The 20,438-nt window shown below is 58.6% G+C and overlaps 1 protein-coding gene across 15 annotated transcripts in view; it reads left to right on the top strand.

Moving 5' to 3' along the window:
• The window catches only part of CFAP46 (cilia and flagella associated protein 46), an 86,717-nt gene extending 69,414 nt beyond the window's left edge, over positions 1-17,303 (top strand). Inside the window, exons 44-58 of one of the 15 annotated variants that reach the window (XM_021073902.1) lie at positions 4,841-4,938; positions 5,355-5,431; positions 6,096-6,226; positions 6,652-6,731; positions 7,566-7,645; positions 8,490-8,651; positions 12,445-12,515; positions 12,624-12,684; positions 12,755-12,790; positions 13,225-13,327; positions 13,857-13,969; positions 15,087-15,168; positions 15,656-15,792; positions 15,879-15,941; positions 16,737-17,303. In XM_021073902.1, the coding sequence (XP_020929561.1) occupies positions 4,841-4,938; positions 5,355-5,431; positions 6,096-6,226; positions 6,652-6,731; positions 7,566-7,645; positions 8,490-8,651; positions 12,445-12,515; positions 12,624-12,684; positions 12,755-12,790; positions 13,225-13,327; positions 13,857-13,969; positions 15,087-15,168; positions 15,656-15,792; positions 15,879-15,941; positions 16,737-16,861 (1,419 nt within the window). In that variant the 3' untranslated portion in view covers positions 16,862-17,303. Of the gene's footprint in view, positions 1-4,840; positions 4,939-5,354; positions 5,432-6,095; positions 6,732-7,565; positions 10,697-12,441; positions 12,516-12,623; positions 12,685-12,754; positions 12,791-13,224; positions 13,328-13,856; positions 13,970-15,086; positions 15,169-15,655; positions 15,793-15,878; positions 15,942-16,736 lie in introns of those variants that run through there. The other 14 variants (XM_021073901.1, XM_021073900.1, XR_002338873.1 and 11 more) reach the window with 14 other exon arrangements.

Raw genomic sequence — 20,438 nt, 5'->3', positions numbered from 1 at the left:
CTCAGACAGAAGGAAAACAGGCCCAGACAGAAACACAAGAATCAAGAACATACCGTAAGGGGCAGGCGCGCGGGTACGGGACAGCGTCCTGACAGCCTGTGCAGCTCACGCCGCAGAGCTGACGTGAACGACCCCGATGTGCAGGAGGCAGGCGGGCTTCTGTCGCCAGCAAAGACGGCAACGTTCCTGTTTTATTAGAATAAGTCAAGGGCGAATGCCGTCCCCAGGAAACCATGGAAATAATGTGTAAGTCAATAAAAAGGATAAAGGGACAATATTCTATATGCCACAAGAAAGTTAAAAAGAGGAAAACAAGGCCTATTAGAACACGTGGTCCCGGTGGAAACGGAACACTGCAATAGTAGCTATGAACCCCGATATACTTGTAACTACAGTAAATATGGGTTGACTAAACCCTACAAGTCAAAGATTAAGAGTATCGGACTGGATAAAAAGAAAGAATCCCATTATATCTGCTTAAGAGACGCACTTTCCACATAAGGACAGAGAAAGGCTGAAAGGAAAGGTGGGGGACAATACGGAAACGATGAAAGCACTCGTCAGGGGAAGACCAGTCCTTGTCGGGGCAGTGGGCTCCATCACCGGTTCTGAGCCCGTGTGCACGGGGCCGAGCTCCAGATGCAGAAACAGAACTGGCAGCACAGGAGGAGCCGCAGACAGACCCTCGGCGGGGGGGAGGCTGGAGCACTGACTCAGCTGCCGGGGGCACCAGGGAATGACCTGCCTGCCTGGACGCTGGGCCGCAGGACCCCGAGCAGACTCAGCCAGGAGCACTTCTACGACAGGGCACTAACGAGGGGACACACAGTCCCTCCAAGCGTGGGCGGAACGCGGACCCGAACTGACCGATGCTGGGCCACAAGGAGCCTCACCAGATTCCCAGGCGTTGAAATCATTCCGTTTGTTTCCTAACCACAGTGAAATTAAACCAGAAATCAGTGACTAGAAGAGACCTGGAAACACAGCTGCCTTGCAATTAAACAGTATGTTTGTCAGGATCAGGCAGCCAAAGAAGAACTCACAGTGGAATTTAGAAAATATTTGAAATTGACTTAGAGCCTGAAAATGCTGTATAACAAAATCTATGAGACTCGTCCGAAACGGCTGGGAGGGAAAGTACAGCCTTGGATACAAGGAGTATGTCTTAAAACAGTGATAAAAGCTTGACTTCAAGAAGCTAGAATTAAAAACATGCAAGAAAAATGGACGACAAATAAGAGATAGAACAGCGGGAAGCATGAAATTAAAACACACTGTGACAGAGGAAATCAATGATGGCAAGAATTGGTTCCAAAAAGAAGACTGATAAAATTGGTAAACACTCGGAAAGACCTGACCTAAAGAGAGAGAAGACAAAACTTTCAGTATCAGTAATAAAAAGACATCATGAGATGCTTTAGACATTGAAAAACTAATGAGAGAATGTTTTTATAACCCTACTCTAATAAATTTGACAGTTTGGATGAAACGGATAGATTCTTCAAAAAATATAACGTAAAAAAGCTGACAGAATGGAAAATCTGAACAATTTAAGATCTTAAGAGAAATGGAGCCGTTTATGAAAAACACCCTCACAAAGAAAATCCCAGACCCATCGGCTTCACCAATAAATTCTTCCAAACATCGAAGGAAGAAATAGCCCGTAAAGCCCTTCCAGAGGATAGAAATCAAAGCTAGGCTGCCCAACTCTTTTTTTTAACTTTTCTTTTTCATTTTATTTTTTATGGCTGCACCCACGGCATATGGAAGTTCCCTGGGCCAGCAGTGATTGCATCAGGGCTGCAGTTCTCCAGGGATTGAACCCACGCCTCCACAGCAACCCAAGTTGCTGCATTCGGGTTCTTAACCTACTGTGCCACAGTGGGAACTCCCCCAACTTTTTATTTATGTATTTATATATTGCTTTTTAGGGCCGCACTCGTGGCATATGGAGGTTCCCAGGCTAATAGGAGCTACAGCTGCCGGCCTAGGCCAGAGCCACAGCAACGCCAGATACAAGCCGCATCTGCGACCTACACCACAGCTCAGGGCAACGTCAAATCCTTAACCCACGGAGCAAGGCCAGGGGTGGAGCCCGCAACCTCATGGCTCCTAGTTGGATTTGTTTCTGCTGTGCCACGATGGGCACTCCCCTCCCCCAACTTTTTAGAAAAGAGACCAGTGAACCTCGATGCAAGAAACCTAGCAAGGACGTTACACAGGAGGAAAATTTCTTTTATCAATGTGAGCATGAAATACTGGCTGTGAAGTGCAGTGATTGTGCAGGGATGATGTACGAGGATCCAATGGCTGTGTGTTCCGTGTAGTTTAGTATCTTTAAGTCATTCAGTAGAATTCACCACATTAACAGGAGGAAAAGGAGAAAGTCATAAGACCATCTTGAACGATGCAGGAAAACCATTTGCAACACCAGTCTGTGATTTCAAAAACTTAAGGTAGAAGGTAATTTTCTTAACTTGGTAAAGAACACCTTGAAAACCTCAGAGCAAACCTCATACGATTTGGCGACAGAGTGAAAAATGTTCTCCCAGAGCTGAAATGACACAAGAAAGCCATTACCTCTGTATGTTGATTGTATTCAGGGCTACCACGAGCCTGAATAAAGACAGAAGCGCAAAAAAGAAGCCAGCTGACTGTTGGCAGTGGACACCTTCGTGGGCCTTGAACACGAGTCTCTGGATTAACATGAGACTTAACAGCCGGATTTGGCAGGTCACTGCTGAGTCCACATAACTGTATCACTACCTGCCAGTGACCAACGAGCAGTGAAAATGTCTGAATAATATTGGTTTCAGTCCCATGCAAAACAAACCTGAGAAAAATCTAACAAAAGAAGCACACGACCCACACCAGGAAAACCACAAAGCTTCCTAGGGACCCGTGTCCACGGGTGGAAGGCTCCATGTCACGTGCTGGTTTTCTCTGCGCCCAGAAGGGTTCCACAGACGCCCTCCGCTACCCCTTCCGCTCTGTCCCCCGAGTTCTCAGCCAGTCTTGCTCTGTGATTGACGGCGCGCCAAAGCACCTGCCAGGTGATTCATGGAGCGAGCTCTTGTCCTGGGGTGTGTCCGATGGCACCCCGGGAGCCATGCCAGCTGCCCGCTGCCCTGACCTGTACCCTGCCGGCCGCTGTGCTTCCCGTGCTTATCCTCCGAGTGTCCTTGCGAATCCAAACTGGGGGTCCCACCAGGAAGAGCCTCTAGCACGTGAGTCTGTAGATCCAATCAGACCCTCTGATTCTAGAATTTGCACAGAAACTCCAGCTTACGAGATATCGAGACCTAGTGAAAGCAATAGAAGTTAAGAAGCATGTGGTTGGCACTTCCAGAGAGAAACCAACCCATGGGACAGAAGAAGAAACGGGCCAAGCCCGGTACCCCGATGTATGTCAGGGTGACACTGAGGGGAGAAGAGGGACCTGAGGGCTGCTTGATACATGGCGCAGTCCCCGCACGGGTTGCAGGTCTCCCCGAGAAAGGCAAACAGCAGAAGCTTTGGAGGGAAATTTAAGAGACCTCTTGATAACTCTGCCGTAGGTGAAAATTCATCACACGGGAGACAAGAGGTGGCAGCCGTGAGAGGGAAGCGGTCGATAGCACTGCGGTGGCCCTGAGAATGCCTCTTCATCAAAGCCGTGGCACCGGAGTTAGAAGTCAAGTCCCTGAAGGGACGCTCCAGACACACCCAGTGGCCACGGTCTGGTGTCCTCTGTGTGGAAAGGCTCTGTCCCCCTTTCAGGAAGGGAGGGACTGTTTCGTTCAGAAAGACAGAAAAAAGTCGCAGGACTAGAATTTCACAAAAGAGACCCGAATGGCCAGTATGCTTTTCGGATGACGTCCGGGGTCACCGGTCATCCGGGGACGGCAAGAATTAAAACCGCCTTGGATCCCGGCCGTCCACCAGAGCAGTGGAAATGAGCGGATGGAGACGGCAGGGCCGAGGAGGAGGTGGGCCCTGGTGGGGGTGGGGCCCGTGGGCGCAACGGCCCCTTTGGGGCAAGTTTCACCCCGCAGCTCTCCCCTGTGCCTGTGGCTGGAAGACGCTTCCCTGGGACCGCCAGGAACAGACACAGCGGCTCTCCTGGTCCACAGAGGAGGCTGCCCAGGGGCTGACCACCCACGGGACACCGCACACAGCCAAGGGCAGGAGAGCCGGCCCCCTGGCCCAGTGCTGGCCCCAGTAGCCTGACGCCACACACAAGGCCAGCCCTCTGGAGACCTGCTGGGGCCTGTGGGCACGAGGCTGGCGCGTGGCTGTGGCCCCTGGTGGACAGCCAGCTGGCCTCCCGAGGCGGGTGTACCCGCTTCTCTCGTCTCCGACGCGAGTGCAGACCTTGCTCAGCTTTTGCAACTGAAGTTCCTGTCTTCAGACAGTGGGGGATGGGCTTCCGAGCAGCCGCAGGCCTTTGGGGAGGCTTCCTGCGGGTGCTGAGCGGCCGGCAGGGACCCGGGAGCCCGACCCTTCCAGGGGGCCGGGGTGGGGGGCGCTGGCCCAGAAAGCGCTGGCTCCGCGCAAGGCGCCCGCCCGCATCTGCTCGTGCGGGGCTCGCGGGGCCCAGGCAGGGAGGAGGGAGGACTGCGGGTGGAGGAGCTGCCGGGGGCTCCTCCTCTGCTCTTTGGCAGCGGCGCCTCCGCGCGTTCCTGTCGCGCAGACCCGGCTTCTGACTTGAGCCCTGAGCGAAGCCTTGGGAGCCGCCGCGGAACCCGGAGCGAGGGTGCTGCCCCCTTGCGGCGGCCGCGAGTCCCGCGGGGTCCCGGCGGGGGCGGGCCCAGGACACCCTCTCCCCGTGCCGCTCTGACTCCTGCTGTGTCGCCCGCAGGCTTGGCAAAACCTCCGGGTCACCGAACAGCATTTTAACCTCTTGAACGAGATTCCTCCCGCTTTTCGGATCCTCTTTTTGCACCACTCGGGGGACAGGTAAGGCGTCTTTGCCCCTGCCCCGGCTCGGCCACGTGGGCGCCACACGAGCCGCAGGGACAGACACGAGCGGCGGGGCTGCCCCCACCCCCGAGTGGACCGTCCCTCTGGGGAGCGGCCAAGGGAATTGCTACCATGGCCAGGCTGCTGTGCCCAGAGGCACAGTGCCACCTCCCCCCAGCGCGGGGGCGGGGGCGGGGTCACTGATAAAGTGGAGAGAAGCCCCTTGCCCTCGCCCACCGTGATCCCCGCAGCAGTGCCCCGCGGGCCTGTTTCGATTGTGTGTCCTGACTTGGCAGAGGTGCTCACGGGGAGGGGGCATGTGGGGGGTGGACGTGCTTCAGAGGCAGCTTCTTTGGGGCTCCTCTGGGCCCCCACGGGCTGGGCTTTGACCCCATCCCATGTCCCGCCAACAGGACTCATCTGTACGGCGCCGCCTATGAGAAACCCAAGCTCACTCCTTCAGCCAAAGGCAAAATGCTGCAGATGGGGGGTGAGTTCCGCCAGAGGTTGTACCCAGCACAGCCCCTGGCGCCAGGCACACCAGTCACCCAGACACGCAAGTCCCTCCACTCCCTCACCTGCTGGCCGTGGGACCCAGCCCTCCCTCTGCGGCTCCGTAGGCGCAGGTCTCCCCGGGGGGCCGGAGTTGGCGGGACCCCTCTGGCCGGCACTGCCCTCCCCCGTCTAGCACTCCCTGCAGCTGGTCCCCGGCCTCAGGCCCTTCATTCCACTGGCCCTTTGGTGCAGCACCAAGGAAGGCTCTAGACCCAGTGCAGTCGCCACCTGCCGTTTCTTCAGGGCCCTCTGGCTATTTGCAGGCACCCGCTCCGACTTCTGCGGGGGTGTCCCCGGCCCCAGGCTGACACCCTTACAGTGTCTGCAGTGCAACCTTGGCAGATTTTAAACACCAACCTTTCTGGGACCCAAGGAAGCTGTCTGTGGGGTCGTGGTGGTGATGATCCCTCGCCGACTCCACGTGGGGCCACTGGGCCTTCCTTCTGGTGTGGGGGGAGCCCACACGGAGCTCTCTGCCCCAGTTCACTCAGCTCACCACCTCCAAGCGTAGCCACAGGTCCCCGCCCGTGGGCTTCTCGGCCCGGAAAGGCACTCTGTGAGGCCGCGTGTAGGGACCGCGGCGGGGTCTGTTTCCGCAGGCTCCTGCAAGGTGGCTCGAATGGCCACGAGCCCAGCCGCCTTCTCCTGCCTGTTGGCCAGCGTCCAGCAGTTCCGGGAGCAGAGCCAGTCCAAGGCATACAGTGAGGACGTGGCCCTGAACCCAGGCTTGGTGAGGGCCGGAGACCCATGCCAGGGCTGCCCCCGCTGCGTGGGGGGCTGGGGGAGGACCCCCGCCCCGGGCACTGCTGGACACCCAGGTCAGGCTCCCTGCACCAGGCTCGGGGCCAGTTCTGGTTTGACTCCTTGAGCCAAGTCTGGGGGGGGGCACCGGCAGAGGAGCGTGGGGAGGGGAGCTGTGGGCCTCTCAGAGTCGTGGCCGGTGGAAGGCAGGGCGCCATCTGCGGGAGGCTGGGGGAGCCCAGGCTGCTGAGCTGAGCTTCCCCGGGGCCCACGCCTGAAGGGTCTCGCTCCTGCCCTCTAACCGCCTGGGGATTCTGCGCGGCGCTCTTAGGCCCCTCCTGAGGGGGGCGCCGTTGTCTGGGTTGAGGAGCCGGAAGACGCACACCTGAAGGGGGAGGAGGGCTTTTTCCGCAGAGTTTCTCCGAGGTCTTAAAGCTCGTGGAGGAGTATCTGAGGCCACTGTTCCCCCTGCTCAGCTGCCTCCCGGAAACCAGGTACCTGACGGGGGCTGACCCCCGAAGGGTTCAAGGGGCAGAGGACGCCGTGCGCTCAGGGGGTGCCAGCTGGGTTGCAGGAGCCCTTGGGCAGGGGGCCCCCTCGGAGCAGACGGGAGGGTCCCTTCATCTCTCTGCCCCACAGGTGCGCACGGGTGTGCACAGGTGCAGGGAGTGACGGGGTTGTGCCGCCCCGGGGTGGGGTTCGGGGTGGGCGGCCTGAAAGTTGGCTCGGAGCCCCGAACTCCCCGCACCCCAGGGCAAGCTGAGTGACTGGCCGTGAACGTCAGAGCTGTTTCCTCAGCTGCTGTTCGTTCGGGACACTGCTGTCTCCGAGGCCACAGCGCATGTGCTCAGCCAGCTTCTCTGTGCTCGTCGCCCCCCGGGGAAGCGGGAGGCTGCGCAGGCCCTTGGAGAAGGAGCGCGGAGCCCGGGTGCTGCCCGCCTGCCACCTAGAGGAAGTCCCGCTGATTCCAAACCTTTCCTGGGGGCATCCCTGCGCACAGGCCCCCGCTGCCCTCTGTGCCACAATTCTGGGGCGGGGGCAGCAGAGGGTCCCACCCCTTTGATCCCTTCCCCATGGGAGGGAAGGCCGGCAGCGGGGTCGGCCAGTGGACTTCCCAGGCTTGCCCGCAGGTCCAAGCACCTGAATCCTCTTGGTTCACGTCTGTGCAAATGACCCGTGCGCCCCCAGGAGACAGGCCCCAGCAGTGAACCCTGGAGAGTCGTGTGACACCCCTGCCCCACCTGAAGTGAAGGGTCCAGGAGCTGCTGTCCCTGTCCTCAGTGGTCCTCGGGTATTTGAAAGCCTGAGCACACGCCTTTGCCTTTCAGAGCGCAGATTCCCACGGTCGTTGCAGACTTGGGGAAATCCAAGGTCAAAGACAGGGAGAGGAAGGTGTCCATGCCCCAGGGTAAGTGCGGCTCGGGGGCCCGGCCTCAGGAGTGGCTGTGGAACCAAGGCGGGCAGAAGCCTGCGCTCTGCGGCTGCGGGGCGGACCTGCGTGGGGAGCTTCCCCAGAAGGTTCTGTGAGTGGCCACTGACCAGCGCTCGGGTGAGCCACGTGCATCCCGTCCGCAGCCCACCAACCGCAGATACCTGCTCTTCTGTGTGGGCAGGACGCAGTGACATCGCGGTCGCCCTCCCGAGCACCTGTCAGGCGGCTGGAGGGCAAATGAGCGGATTTCCTAAACGCAAGAGGAAATACCTTTGTTTTGGTGTCGTGGGGAGAAGGCCCTGCCCGGAGCTGAGCGAGAGCGGCTGTCAGAGCCGAGGACCTGGGCTGCTTTCGTGACCTGAGATTCTGACCTAAAGTTGCCCCAGATGAAAATCCTTGCTGGATTTTAAGTAACTTAAGTTCTGTTGACTCTTCTGGTGGCCTCACCCATTGCACCAGCTTCCCTGTCACCAGGCAGGGCTTCCTCAGCGAGCCGGGCGGGGCTGATGGCTCCTCCAAGGGCGCCCCTGCCCTTCCCCCCCAGAGCTGCCCCCAGCGACCACACACTCCCTAGAGACCTTGGCATCGGTCCTCTGGAGGGCTCCCCGGTCAGGAGGAGCCAGGGCACCACGACCTGGCTGCTCCATCAAAACCAGTGTCTGCCCCAGGAGACTCTGGCACGTCTGAAGCTGTGCTGAGTTCATTCTCGGTCCCAGGTCTCCCGCCAGCAGCCTTGGTGAGGACGGGCAGGCCTTGGCTGGCAGGCCAGCAGGGCTCGCCGTCCTCGGCGCCACACCAGCCCTGGTGTTCCCGCCCACAGTGCAGCCCGAGGTCGCAGACAGCATCATCCTGATTGCGGGCAGGGATCTTCTGCAGCTGCCGTTGGAAGGTCTCTCTGTGTTTGACGAAGGCACAGTCTCCTCTGTGTCACGAGAATTTTCTCTCCAAATGCTGTGGAATCGCCTCCGTAAAGAGGAGACGGGTGAGAGCCACACTGATATTTGATTTTGGAATGGAAATGTGTTTGAGTGATTTTCATTATAAGAAAATGTAACCCTTGTCAAAAAATAGTTCCAGATGTTGCCACGTTTTTGGAGACACTGGTTCATTCAATGCTTATAAAATACCCACTGTGTGCCAAGTGTTCTGTTAGGTGCTGAACGCGCCCTGAAGCAGAAACTTAACTCTGTTCTTGGTCAAAGGAGGGGACTGGCGTAAGCTACCAACGACACAGTTAATCCTTGTCTACACGGTGAGAGCCACAAGGGGGAGGACAAGGGGCACCTGACGTGGGCCGGGGGCCGCTAGGGGCTCGGGGTGCGCCCGCTATTAATACACACGCCCAGGAAGTGGAAACTCCCCAAGCCCTGCATTGTGCCACGCGCAGGCTTCTGCATGTGTGTTTCACTATGACGGGTATCCCATTAAACTAAAAATGAATAGATGGGTCTTTTGTTTTCATCCAAGGTGAGATGCCATGGACTCGGTTTGCTCTCCCAGCTGAAACAACTAAAACCCGGACAGAATATATGAAACAAAAGTTTTCAGACATTGGAGATCAGGCAGTGGGAGAGAAATAAGCAGGGGAGCGTCTGCAGGCCCAGTGTCTGGTCCTCAGCTGACGGCTGCTCCCACACGTGTCTGCAGAGACAACAGGCGGGATGGAAAAGCCTGTGAGCCCCAGGTATCAGGTGCAGGGACCAGAGGGCACCACCTCTGCACCAGGGAGCCGGCTGTATCCCACCCAGCAGGGCTGAGAAATAAGTCTTCAGGGCGACAGAGCAGGACGGATACAGCATTGGGGTCAGTAGACAGAAACTATTACATTTAAACTGGATAGACAACAGAGTCCTTCTGCGCGCACAGGGAACCATAGCCAGTCTCCTGGGATAGACCGTGATGGAGAAAAATATTAAAAAAGAATACATATGACTGAGTCACTTTGCTCTACAACAGAAATTGGCACAACGTTGTAAATCAACTATACGTCAATAAAAATGAAAAATAAAAATAAGTCTCCAGGGACCAAACTATTTCTAGGTATTTTAACTGCATCTCAAAACAAAGCTCAAGATGTATAGACCGAAGAATTCCAGGACCCATCAAGGTCAAATACAAAATGTCTGACAGCCAGTCAAAAACGTCCTGGCACGCTAAGACCCGCAATGAAGAGAAGAGCCGAGCAAAACCGGATCCAGAAATGACACAGCAATGGCATCGGTCAGCAGGCCATTGAGAGTCCCCGAAGCTGCAGCCCACCTGTTTCAGGAGAGGGAGGGAAGACGGAGCAGGTGAGCGGAGCCATGGAGGATTCAAGTAGGCCCAGGCGGCGCTCCTGGGGGAAGACCAGCCCCGGCAGCGTGAACAGCAGCTCAACCAGCAGGAGGAAAGACCAGGGAGCTTGAGGAACAACATAGGAAAAGCCTGGAAAAAAGGGCAGAGCACCAGGGAGCTGTGGGACAACATAAAGCAGCCTGGCGTGCCTGTAATTAGAGTCTGCATGGGGGCCTGTTTGAGTTGATAATGGCCAATTTTACCCACATTTGATGAAAACTGTAATCCCACAGATTCAAGAAACTAAATGAATCTCAAACACAAGAAACGAAACTATACCAGGAAATACTGTATTCAGATTGATTAAAACTGGCGATAGAGGAGTTCCCTTTGTGGCTTAGTGGGTTAAAGTCCTGACTGGTATCCATGAGGATACGGGTTCAATCCCTGGCCTGGCTCCGTGGGTTAAGGTTCCGGCGTTTCCACAGGGGCAGCGTAGGTCAAAGGTGTGGCGGCAGTGTACCCTGCAGCTGCATCTCTGATTCCATACCCTGGCCTGGGAACCTCCATAGGCTGCAGGTGCGGCCTGAAAAAAAGGAAAAAAACCAAACACTGATAGAGTATTTTTAAAGCAGCCAAAAAAAAAAAAAAAAAAAAAGGCATGTTGTGTATCAAGAAAACAAGTGTCACAACAGACTTCTTGCCGGAAACACACAGCAAAGAACGTCTTTAAGTTATTACATAAAATGTCCATGTAGCTGCTTTTGCAAATAACTTTCAAAACACAGTGAGATACATTTTCAGGAAAAAAAGCTAAAAGAGCTCTTGCCCAGCAGGTCTGCTTCCACCACAAGAAGGGCTGCAGGACGTTCTTCGGAGAAGAAGGGAGGGAACCTTCATGTCTGCAAAGAGAGAAGCACCAGCCAGAGAGGAAGAGCAAAGGCAGAGGCTGGTTGCTTGAGAAGAAGCCTACAAATTAGATGCACTCAGGAGAGAACGATCTAAAAGCACATGAGTCACAAACAGTATTAGAAAGAGAAAGAGACACCAACTCTAAGACATGTCAGAGATTTAAGACAATTAGAATATTATGAACAACCTTGCGGCCGTATATGGCAAAACTTAGGCAAAGTGGACAAAATCCCAGGAAAAAAGAACTCAAGAGATTCAAGAAGGAAAGAAGGCCCCAGCAGCCTCGTAGCCAAGAAGGAGAGACCAGTCAACTTACCTCCCCCTCAACAAAAAAATGGTCAGTTTTACCATTTTTCTGTTGAATTCACCCGAATTTCAAGAAACTGCTCGGGTAGGTAATTGCACACCTCCCCAAAGAGAGAAAGCAGGCCAGCCCTCCCCCTTCTTCTGTGGCCAGTCCAGTCCCTGACACCCACGCTGCTCGAGAGGAGCAAAGAAAGAAAGAAGAATGAAACATTTCATCACTCAGTCTGTCCTTAAAAATTTATAAATGTCACGGATGAACAGATCGAAGGAAGAAGGAACTTATCAACATCTCAGGTGATGCAGAAAAAAGCAGTTGCTATGACGCGTGCATTCACCATAGACATTCTTAGTTCCCTGGGAGCAGAATGCGTGTGGCTGGTCCTGATGCGGGAATTTCTCCCGGTCTAGAGCAGGCTGCCTCCCAGTGGCAGCGGGAGCGCGCTCTGTGGCGTAGGGTCAGGCCAGAGTCGCCTCTCAGCGCTGACGTCTTGTTCTCTGCTGGAGGTGCCGACAGAGGTGCCCAGACAGAAAGGCAGAAAACCGTCTTTATTTCCTGTTACCTCCACTAGAACAGCGAAGTGTAGCCAGGGCACAGGTGGTAGTCCTCGTGCAGAGGCAGAGGGACCAGCAGTGCCCACCACTGCCCACTGTGACTGGGCCACCACAGTAGGCGCACTGGTGGGTGCCCAGTGTGGTGTGTGAATGGTCAGCCAGGTGGGCCTAGGAGCGTTCGGCAACCTCGGGCAAGCCTGGGGTCTCCTGGTGCAGGCCTTTTCCAGCCCTGTGAGCCCCACATTTGAGAAATTACTGCCATTCCAACTTTACAAAAATGAAAACCGGCGTTTCCGTTGTGGCTCAGTGTTTCACGAACCCATGAGGACGTAGTATCCCATGTAGAATCCATGAGGATGGGGGTTGCATCCCTGGCCTTGCTCAGTGGATTAAGGTTCCTGTGTGGCCGCCAGCTGTGCTGTAGGTCGCAGCCGCGGCTTGGGTCCAGCGTGGCTGTGGCTGTGGTGTAGGCTGGCAGCTACAGCTCCCATTCGACCCCTAGCCTGGGAACCTCCATGTGTCATGAGTGCAGCCTTGAAAAAAAAAAAATAAAAATGAATTAAAAAAATTAAAACCAGTTGTTCTCCTTGTTTTCTTGAGGTGAAATTCACATAAGATAAAATGCGCCGTTTTCAAGTGAACGGCGCAGTGACGCTTCATGCCTTCCGAGGCTGTGCCCCCGCCCCAGTCTGCGCCCCGCCCAAGACCGCTTCTCCTTCTTGTCTCAGCAGAAGGGCACGTGAGTAGAGAGAGCAGCGGCAAAGACCGCAGAAAGCGGAGCCGGGCGAAGAAGGGCCAGAAGGTAGGTGGCGGTGGGGGCCTGCGCGAGGCCCTGGGCCTGGGGAGCCCGGCACGCCCGCGGCTCTGGGCCCCGCGGTTCGGCCCCAAGGACCGCTGCCTGTCGTCCCAGGCCAGCCTGCCCCGGGTCCCCCCCGCCAGCTGCATCACCGTGGACTCGGACCACTTCAGATGTATCCTTTGCCGGCGCGGCTGCCCCGACCCCCGAGCCTGGGGTCCTGTTCCTCCTTAACCAAGGCGCAGTCGTCGTGGACCCCTACGAAGAGGCCCAGGGCGCCGGTGAGCCCCGCCCCGCAGGCCCCGCCCCTCCCGCATCCCGGGGCGGGGCCTCCTAGCTCCGCCCCCATCGCGCGGGCCTGGGGCGTGGCCTCGGGGCCTCCGCTCCAGCCCGGGAGCCTGGTCCCCGGGCCCTGGCCGCGTGGGGGGGACGCACGTGTGCTCCGAACCCGCGGGGGCAGCGCGCCCTGCCCCCGAGCCCCGGCTGCACGTGTGCCGAGGGCGGCCGCCGGAGCGCAGAGCTGCCCGGCTCCGCCGGTGCTGGGCTGGCTTGCGTCGCGCGGCGGAGCGGCCAGAGGGCACGAGCAGTGGCACACGACGCGGGCCCCCGCTTGTGAGGGGCCGAGGCCGGAGCGCCCTGCCACACCCAGGAGGGCCCAGGGACCGCTCGCGCCCCCGGTTGCGGCTGTTCCGTCACCATCCGATTCTCGTCGCAGAAGTGCTGACTCCTGTCTCCGTCACCCGGGAAATTCTGGACAGATTCCGAGACGCGTTCACTATGAGATGGACCGGGCATCTGGGGAACGCGCACTTTCCAAGGTTGACGGTGTCCTGCGGTGGCTTCCCCTCCTCCCTCCCGCTCAGGCCCCTCCTGTCTTGATCCCTATTCTGACTTGGCTTCGCCTCCGGTGCACGGGGCGCCTAGATCCCGGCAGAGCCTGGAGGAGGACTCGGCCCCAGGGGTGTGGGCCGTGCCCAGGGCCAGGCCAGGCCAGCTCAGCGTGGTGTGTGTGGCCCTAACGTCCCAGAGGGGCCCAGGGGCGTGGCCCTGGGCGGGGTGTGGCTGCTGGGGGGGGGGCTGGGGGGGCTGGGGGCGGGGTCCAGGGGCCTGGTTCTAGGACGACAGACCTACGGACCGACCGGAAGATCCTCTAGGATTTCTTGGAGCCTCTGCCCGGGAACACGGGTTTCGTTTCAGGGACCCCAGGGGCAGTGGAGGGTGAACAGGCTCTGTCTCCTCGAAGTGTGGGGAGTGGAGAGGACCACAGGGTCGGTACCCAGCTGGTGGCAACAGGTGTGGCCTGTCCCCACCACCTGCCCACTGCGGCCTCTCTCTCTTTCCTTGCAGCCAGGCCGAGTGGGAGCAGCTCCTGGGCAGCTGCCAAGGCTTCTTCTTCTATGGGATGGAGAACTTTCTGTCTCACATATTAGTGGAAAGGTTGGCTGCCATGAACTTGGAAGGTGAGACTGCAGAGCCCAGACCCTTGGGCACAGGTCCAGCCCACACAGGGACAGAGCAGGACCCTGTGTCTTATCAGGAGTCTCCCCCGGCCTCTGATGAAGGGGTGACGGGGGTGCTTTAGGAAGGCTCAGTGGGTCCTGGGGGTCCTCCTACCCTCACTCCCCCTCCTCCACTAGTCTGGGAGGCTTGTCCAGGGTTAAGAGTTGCGGGGGGCTCGCCCCTAGGTCTGGGCCTACAGAGTCCAGGAAACTGGTCGGTCAGTTCTGGAAAGTGCCGGCACAGCTCCTCCACGCTTGTCTTTCTACCTGAAGTGTGGGCACTCTGGCCCCACTTCGCCCTCTCACTCACCGTCCACTGGCAGCAGTGCCCCCAGAAGCCACCGTCACCCATCCGCACCCTAGGACGCCCTTGAGGGTCGTCTGGGGCGACCCTCCCCCTCCCCTGAGGGACTGCGGGGTGGCCGGCCGCTGTGCAGAGACCCCTCAAAGATGCTCCCCACCCTTCCATGGACACCCGTCCTATGGTCAGGACACCCGCACCCAGGTCTGTCACCTGGCACCCGTCTCCTCCCCAGCCCCTGCCGATGTGCCTGTCCCTCGGAGATTCTTACTGGGTGGCGTAGAAGAGGGCTTCTTTGGAACTTTAATTCCACGTGCAGCTGAAGAAGTCATGGGCTCACAAGCCCCTGTAGGGGTGACAGTGTCACCAGGAGCCCCACTGCTCCCCACCAGGGCCCGTCCTCACACAGCCGGGTGTTCTGCCCCGCTCCCGGACGGCCCAAGGCTCATGCACAACCAGGCCACCATGGGGCCTTCTGTACCCTCACGCCCACCTGCTACGTTTCTGATGCTGGCCTCGTTCAGTGGGGACACAGCGCCACAGTGGCCAGCTCCTTGCCCCAGGGCAAAACAGGATGCCTCCTGGATGCGGCTGTCCACCCCTTCCCGGTGCCCAGCCCTCTGTCCACCCCTTCCCGGTGCCCAGCCTGGTCCCACAGGGCACTGGGAGGGGCCTGGGGCCTCCGAGGCCAATGGCAATCGGCCTGCCCACTCAGCCAGTGCACCCAGGAAGGTGCACCAAGTCCGAGAAGCTGAACACCCCTCCCGTGACCCACAGAGTGCAAGATGGTGGTCCTGCTGGACCTGACACGGTCCTACGAGAGCATGCGACGGCACCTGGAGTCCTCCGAGCGTAAGAGGTGCCTGGAGCAGCCGTGGGGGACCAGGGGATGCCCAGGTCATGGATGGGCACGGACAGCCAGGGTGCCGCCACCTGCCCCCAGACCCTTCTCTGGCAGATCCCAAGTTGGGGGGGCGCTCCAGTAGCCGACACGGGCCTGGCTGGGCCAGGAGACAGAGCCTCGGCAGTGGGGAGGGCACCCTGGCTTCAGAGCGCCCATGTCCCCTGTCACACGGAGCCCAGGGCCTCTGTGGGCTGCGGGCTGACAAAGCAGGGCCCCTCCCTGTCTCGGGGTGCTTCTCCTCGTGGCTCCCCCCGTGGCTCGGAGCCGCCAGCGGGATTTGGCAGTGCTTACTCGGAAATGAGTTTGTTTAGTGGTATTTGATTGGGGAGGGAGGGGGGATTCAGTCCAACACGTGGTGCTCTTTGGGCTGTGGACTCGGGGTGGGGGGCTCAGGCAGGGTCCTTCCCCTTGGTGCCGGCCCACGGGAGCCCGGTCCCCGCAGCGCCCCGCAGCTGGCCTTGGAGGGGTCCACGGAGACCGCCATCCTCCTGAGTCTGGTGGGTGTCAGGAGCATCGTGGCGAACCAGTGGTGGACGGCCCTGCAGGACAACGCGATGCGGGCCATTGTCCTGTGGGAAAGTGAGCAGCAGTGCCCGCGGCCCCCTCGGCCCCCTGGCAGCCCGCGGGGTGTCAGCGGCCCGTCTGTAGGGACGTCTCTTCCGCAGATCTGCTGGCAGCTGGCAAGCCCATCGGGAAGACGACCCGTCTCCTTCAGAGGAAGGGAGCCGGTGAGCTGGTTAAACCAGGGTGACGAGAAAGTGTCCATCAGGCTGTGGGGCTGCCACCTCACACCCCCGTCCCCGCAGCCCCGCAGGGTCGGGGGGGTCCCCACTTCTGTTTCCTCGTGGCCTCAGAAGGTCAGCATGTGCAGCCTGAGGCCCACGGTGAGATCTGCCATCAGAGCCTTTAGGGAAGAATGTACGGGCCACCAGAAAGTCTTCTGTGTCAGAACAGTGCGAGTCCCACAACCCCCCCCAGGTGCCCCGTGCTCTCCAGGAGTGGACACCCCCCCAAGGTGCCCTCTGCTCTCCTGGGGTAGGGACCCCCCCTTCAAAGCAGGTGGAGCCCTGATGTCCACGCACGACAACAGCTCGTACACGGATCCCGTGTGAAAACCTTGCGTGCAGCGTGGGTAGCAGCTTTAGCAACACGCTGATGGGGTAACTTACATAACCAAGAGAGATTCGTCCCCGGATGATATAAATCCTGAAATCTTCAAATACCCAGGGCGAAAAGAGCTTAAAACTTTAAATCACAGGGTCTGTGGCGCCCGGGACGTAGTTGCCGAACACTAAATGCTTGTTAAATGACTGAGCGAGCGAGAGAGTGGGTGAGGGTGGCCCCGCGGCTGCTGCTCTGTGCTCTGTGTCCTGTCGGTAAGACCAGGTGGCAGCATCCTCGTCCAGGCTGCGCCCGGAGGCAGAGCCAGCAGCACTGTCGCCTCCCTCCAGCCCTCCTGGGCAGTGAGCCGCGGTCGAGGTCCCGGAGCTCGCATTTCACAGATGCGTCCGCTCTCCCCACAGACGAACTTCCACAGACCTGGAAGGACAAGCTGGCGCTCCCGCGGCTGCAGCTGCAGGGCTCGGAGCGGCTGCCCTTCAGCCTCAACCTGGTCCTTTATGGGCTGCCCCACCAGGCCATCCTGTGATGAGCTCCCCGCCCAGCCCGCCTCTGCCCACCCCTCCCCACCTGCAGGCACCTGTCCCCTTCCTCTGTGGGCTGCCCTACCAGGTGGTCCTATGATGGTCCCCCCAGCCCGCCTCTGCCCCCCCCCCGTGGCACCTGTCCCCTCCTGGGGTCTTCCCAGCCAAGGCCCTCCACCCAGTGCTGCAAGGGCCCCCGGGGAGGGGAGGAGAACGCCTCTGGGGGTGCGGGAGAGGGCGAGGAATGAATGCATCAGGCCCAACCGTGCAGCTGCCTGGAACCCCAGGTCCCCGCTGCTCCTCGCACTCCCAGCCATGTGCCGTGGTAGCAGGCGGCCCTCCAGACCAGGCCGGTGGCCCTGGTCCCCAGCCCCTGGTGCCCTGGCTCCTGGGCGAGAAACGCCACTCTGTTTCGTGCTGTAGTAAATGGCTGTGCTTACCTCTGAATTGCAGGTCTGTGATCTGGGCAGTGGGGACCAGCACCTCCCACCCCCTCGGAACAAAGGGGACACATGGCCTCGCCCCAGAGCTGTCCCTCCGGGGCGGGGGCTCACATCTCAGCACAGGTGACCGTGAGCTCAGGGCTTCCAGGGTCCCAGCCAGGGACCCTGCCCACTCAGTCCCCTGGGGCTTCGCCAAGGAGGCGGGAAGGAGCAGGATGACCCCAACCAGGCTTCAGCGCCACCCGGCGGGCTGCTCCTAATGCCTCTTGGCACAGTGGCCGGGCCGGGGGCAGGTGCAGGCTTGGTCTGGCCTGTGATCCAGCAGCCCCCACGAAGCTGTGGGGGACAAGAGGGGACAGGTCGGGCCCAGGCAGGGGTAAGAGCCAGTGAGGAGGCGGGGGCCGGGACCCTGTTGCCCCTGAATGAAGGGGCCAGAAACGGCAAAGTTATCACGCCAGGGACCCTCGGGTGCCGACCCGGGACGCGCACCATTGCCCTGCCCTTCTGCCACCCCCACTTCTTCTCAGTCTGTGGTCACCTCTGACAACTGGGCTGGGAGCCCCTCGAGAGGGGCACCTGGCGCCGCCAGGCTGTGCTGGGTGGCAGGTGTTTGCTGAGTGAATGAACGAACAGACATGCCCTCGAGGCCGAGCCCCAGGAGGCCGCAGGCTCCGTATGGGTGGCGGGGTGACACGGCTCCAAGAGCCGGGAAGTGGGTGAGGGGCCACCTCTGAGGGCACAGCCCCCACAACAGGAGGAGCAGCAGTCACCTCCCCCAGAGCTGAACGTCAGCCGCCACCTTTGTCGCTGCTACGGACAAAGTGAGCCCTGGGAGAGGCCACTGCCCCAGAGGTGGACACTGAGCTGGAGACGAGGGTGGCTGGAGAAGGCCAGATGCCATGGTCCCCAGGCAAGGTCCTCTCCACGCCCCAGGCCAGCCAAGTCCTTGTGAAGGCACAGCCGCACAGGCTGGAGGGGCGGGGGAGGGTCCCAGCCCACCTCGCCTCTGCTGAGGCTGGGTCCAGAGAGCGCAGTCCGGGACTCTGCCCTGCTGCTCCGCTGCCCTCTCCCTGCGGCTCCGGCAACTCCTAACAGGCTCCGCGCACGGGTAGGGTGTCTGCACAAGGGTCTTGTCCCTCAGTGTCCTGGGGACTTCCGGCCTCTGGGCACCACCTCCGGGGCCTCCCGGCAGCCGGACGCAGCCAACCTGAAGGCCAGAGGTTGCCACCGCCCGGCTGATGGTCCCTGGTCACCACCTGCACTGGGAGGCCCAAGGGGTAAGCCGATGAGAGGTGGCACATCCCTGGAGGGTTCCCCTGGTACCTGTGGGCAGGCACAGTGCTCTGCCCTGACCTTGTGTCCCCGACCACACCTGGCGAGGCTGCATCCTTGGGCGAAGGGGGACCGATACTGAGACTTCCTGGGCCAGGACATAGGACAGTCCACACGGTCCCGCAAAGCACAAATTAAGACCATGTTAAGATTTCACTACTTTATCTACTAAAACAGTTGAAATGAAAAATAGTGACAAAAACCAAATGCTGGTGAACTTGCAGAAACTGGGTCTCCCGCTGGTGGGAATCTAGAAGGGCGCAGGCCCTCTGGAAACCAGTTTGGCCGATTCGTCTAAGCTGTGCATGCAGTTAGCGCACGCCCCAGGCGCTTATCCCAGAGATGGGGCTGTGTGTTCATACAAGCAGCCGCGCGTGAAGGGTTACAGCCGCTCCATTCCGTCAGAGCAAAAGCTAGAAGCAACCCGGATGCCCTCGCCTTGTGTCACTGAGCGAACCACCCATGTACTTGGACCATCACGACACAAGGGAAGCCACCCGCGGACCCGGAGCTGAGTAGAGGAGCCAGCATCAACGAGGTCACGCGCCTGGTGGTGGTCATGTGACCTTCTCAGAGGATGGACGGGGTGCACATGGGAGCCTTGGGGTGAAGCCAGGCTCCGAAACTTGGCTGTGAGAGTGACACACATCTATACGTGAGATGACATTTCACAAGATACAGACACACCTAGATAGACAGACAGATACAGAGGCACCCACAGAGATACATACATGCAGATACACAACACAGACAGATGATACACAAAGACACATATAGGCACAGACACACAGACACAGACATACAAGAGAGACGCACACACAGACAACAGGCGCTCAGACACACACGCGCACACACACACACGCAGGAACGCCTGTTGGGGTGGTGGACACAGAACTGGCTCCACGGCTCGGATCTTACTGCTGCACCTGCTGCGGCTCAGGTGATGCCTGGGGTGCTGCGTGCTGCGTGAAAGTTCACAGCACTGCCTGTGCTATTTTTGCAACTTCCTGTGAATCTAATTAATTCACCATAAAATGTTTTTTAAAAGCTCATCTTTGATTGGGTTGAAAGGCAGTGATTTCCTCCTCTGTCTTTGATTTTTTTCCTTTTTTCAAATATATACACGTAATTGTTTCAGCTTTTTTTTTTTTTAAGCTAAATAATGACCAGGGAATAAATTCAAATCAAGCAGCGTTGGAAATATGAGCTTTCTTCTAGAAAGATGTTGGCACCCACCCAAACAACAAGAATAAAAGCTTCTGGAAATATTTCATCTACACAGCATCGCATTTTTTACCTTGTACTGTGTCTGCTCGTGTGAGAAATATCCAGCAGTGAGCGGCTGGTCCATGTATCAAAGGCTTTAAAATAACTTTCTGAATTATGTCCCAGCAACATAACAAATCACATTATCAATTAGCTTCTGTAACAGAAGTGGCATTCTGTAATATATTCAGGCATGAAAGAAACTGCGCAGGTGAAATTGATGTAACCCTAAAAACTAGAAGGAAAAAGACCACTTGGAATTTATTGGTCATAATAGGAGACGGAATATAATCAAAGGGCGGACAGCCTTTGAGAAGGGGTCCGGATCCGCAAGCTGCGAATGAGCTCCGGAAAGCTCACGGGTCGCTGAGGGGCGCCCTGGCATAGGGGCGGGGCTGGGCTCTGGAGACCCCGCCACTGCCCTCGCCCAGCCCCTGGCTTCCCGGTCTCCCGGGAGCCCCTCCCTGTTCCCGCAAAGTGGAGGACTGGCCTCGGCCGCACCCGGACCCCGACTGCTGTCCTGCCCTCGCGGCCGCTCTGT

This window comes from Sus scrofa, chromosome 14 (assembly GCF_000003025.6).
Source record: "Sus scrofa isolate TJ Tabasco breed Duroc chromosome 14, Sscrofa11.1, whole genome shotgun sequence".
NCBI lineage: Eukaryota > Metazoa > Chordata > Mammalia > Artiodactyla > Suidae > Sus > Sus scrofa.
The sequence above is the reverse complement of the archived record's forward strand: the minus strand, read 5'-3'. Positions and strand labels throughout refer to the sequence as shown.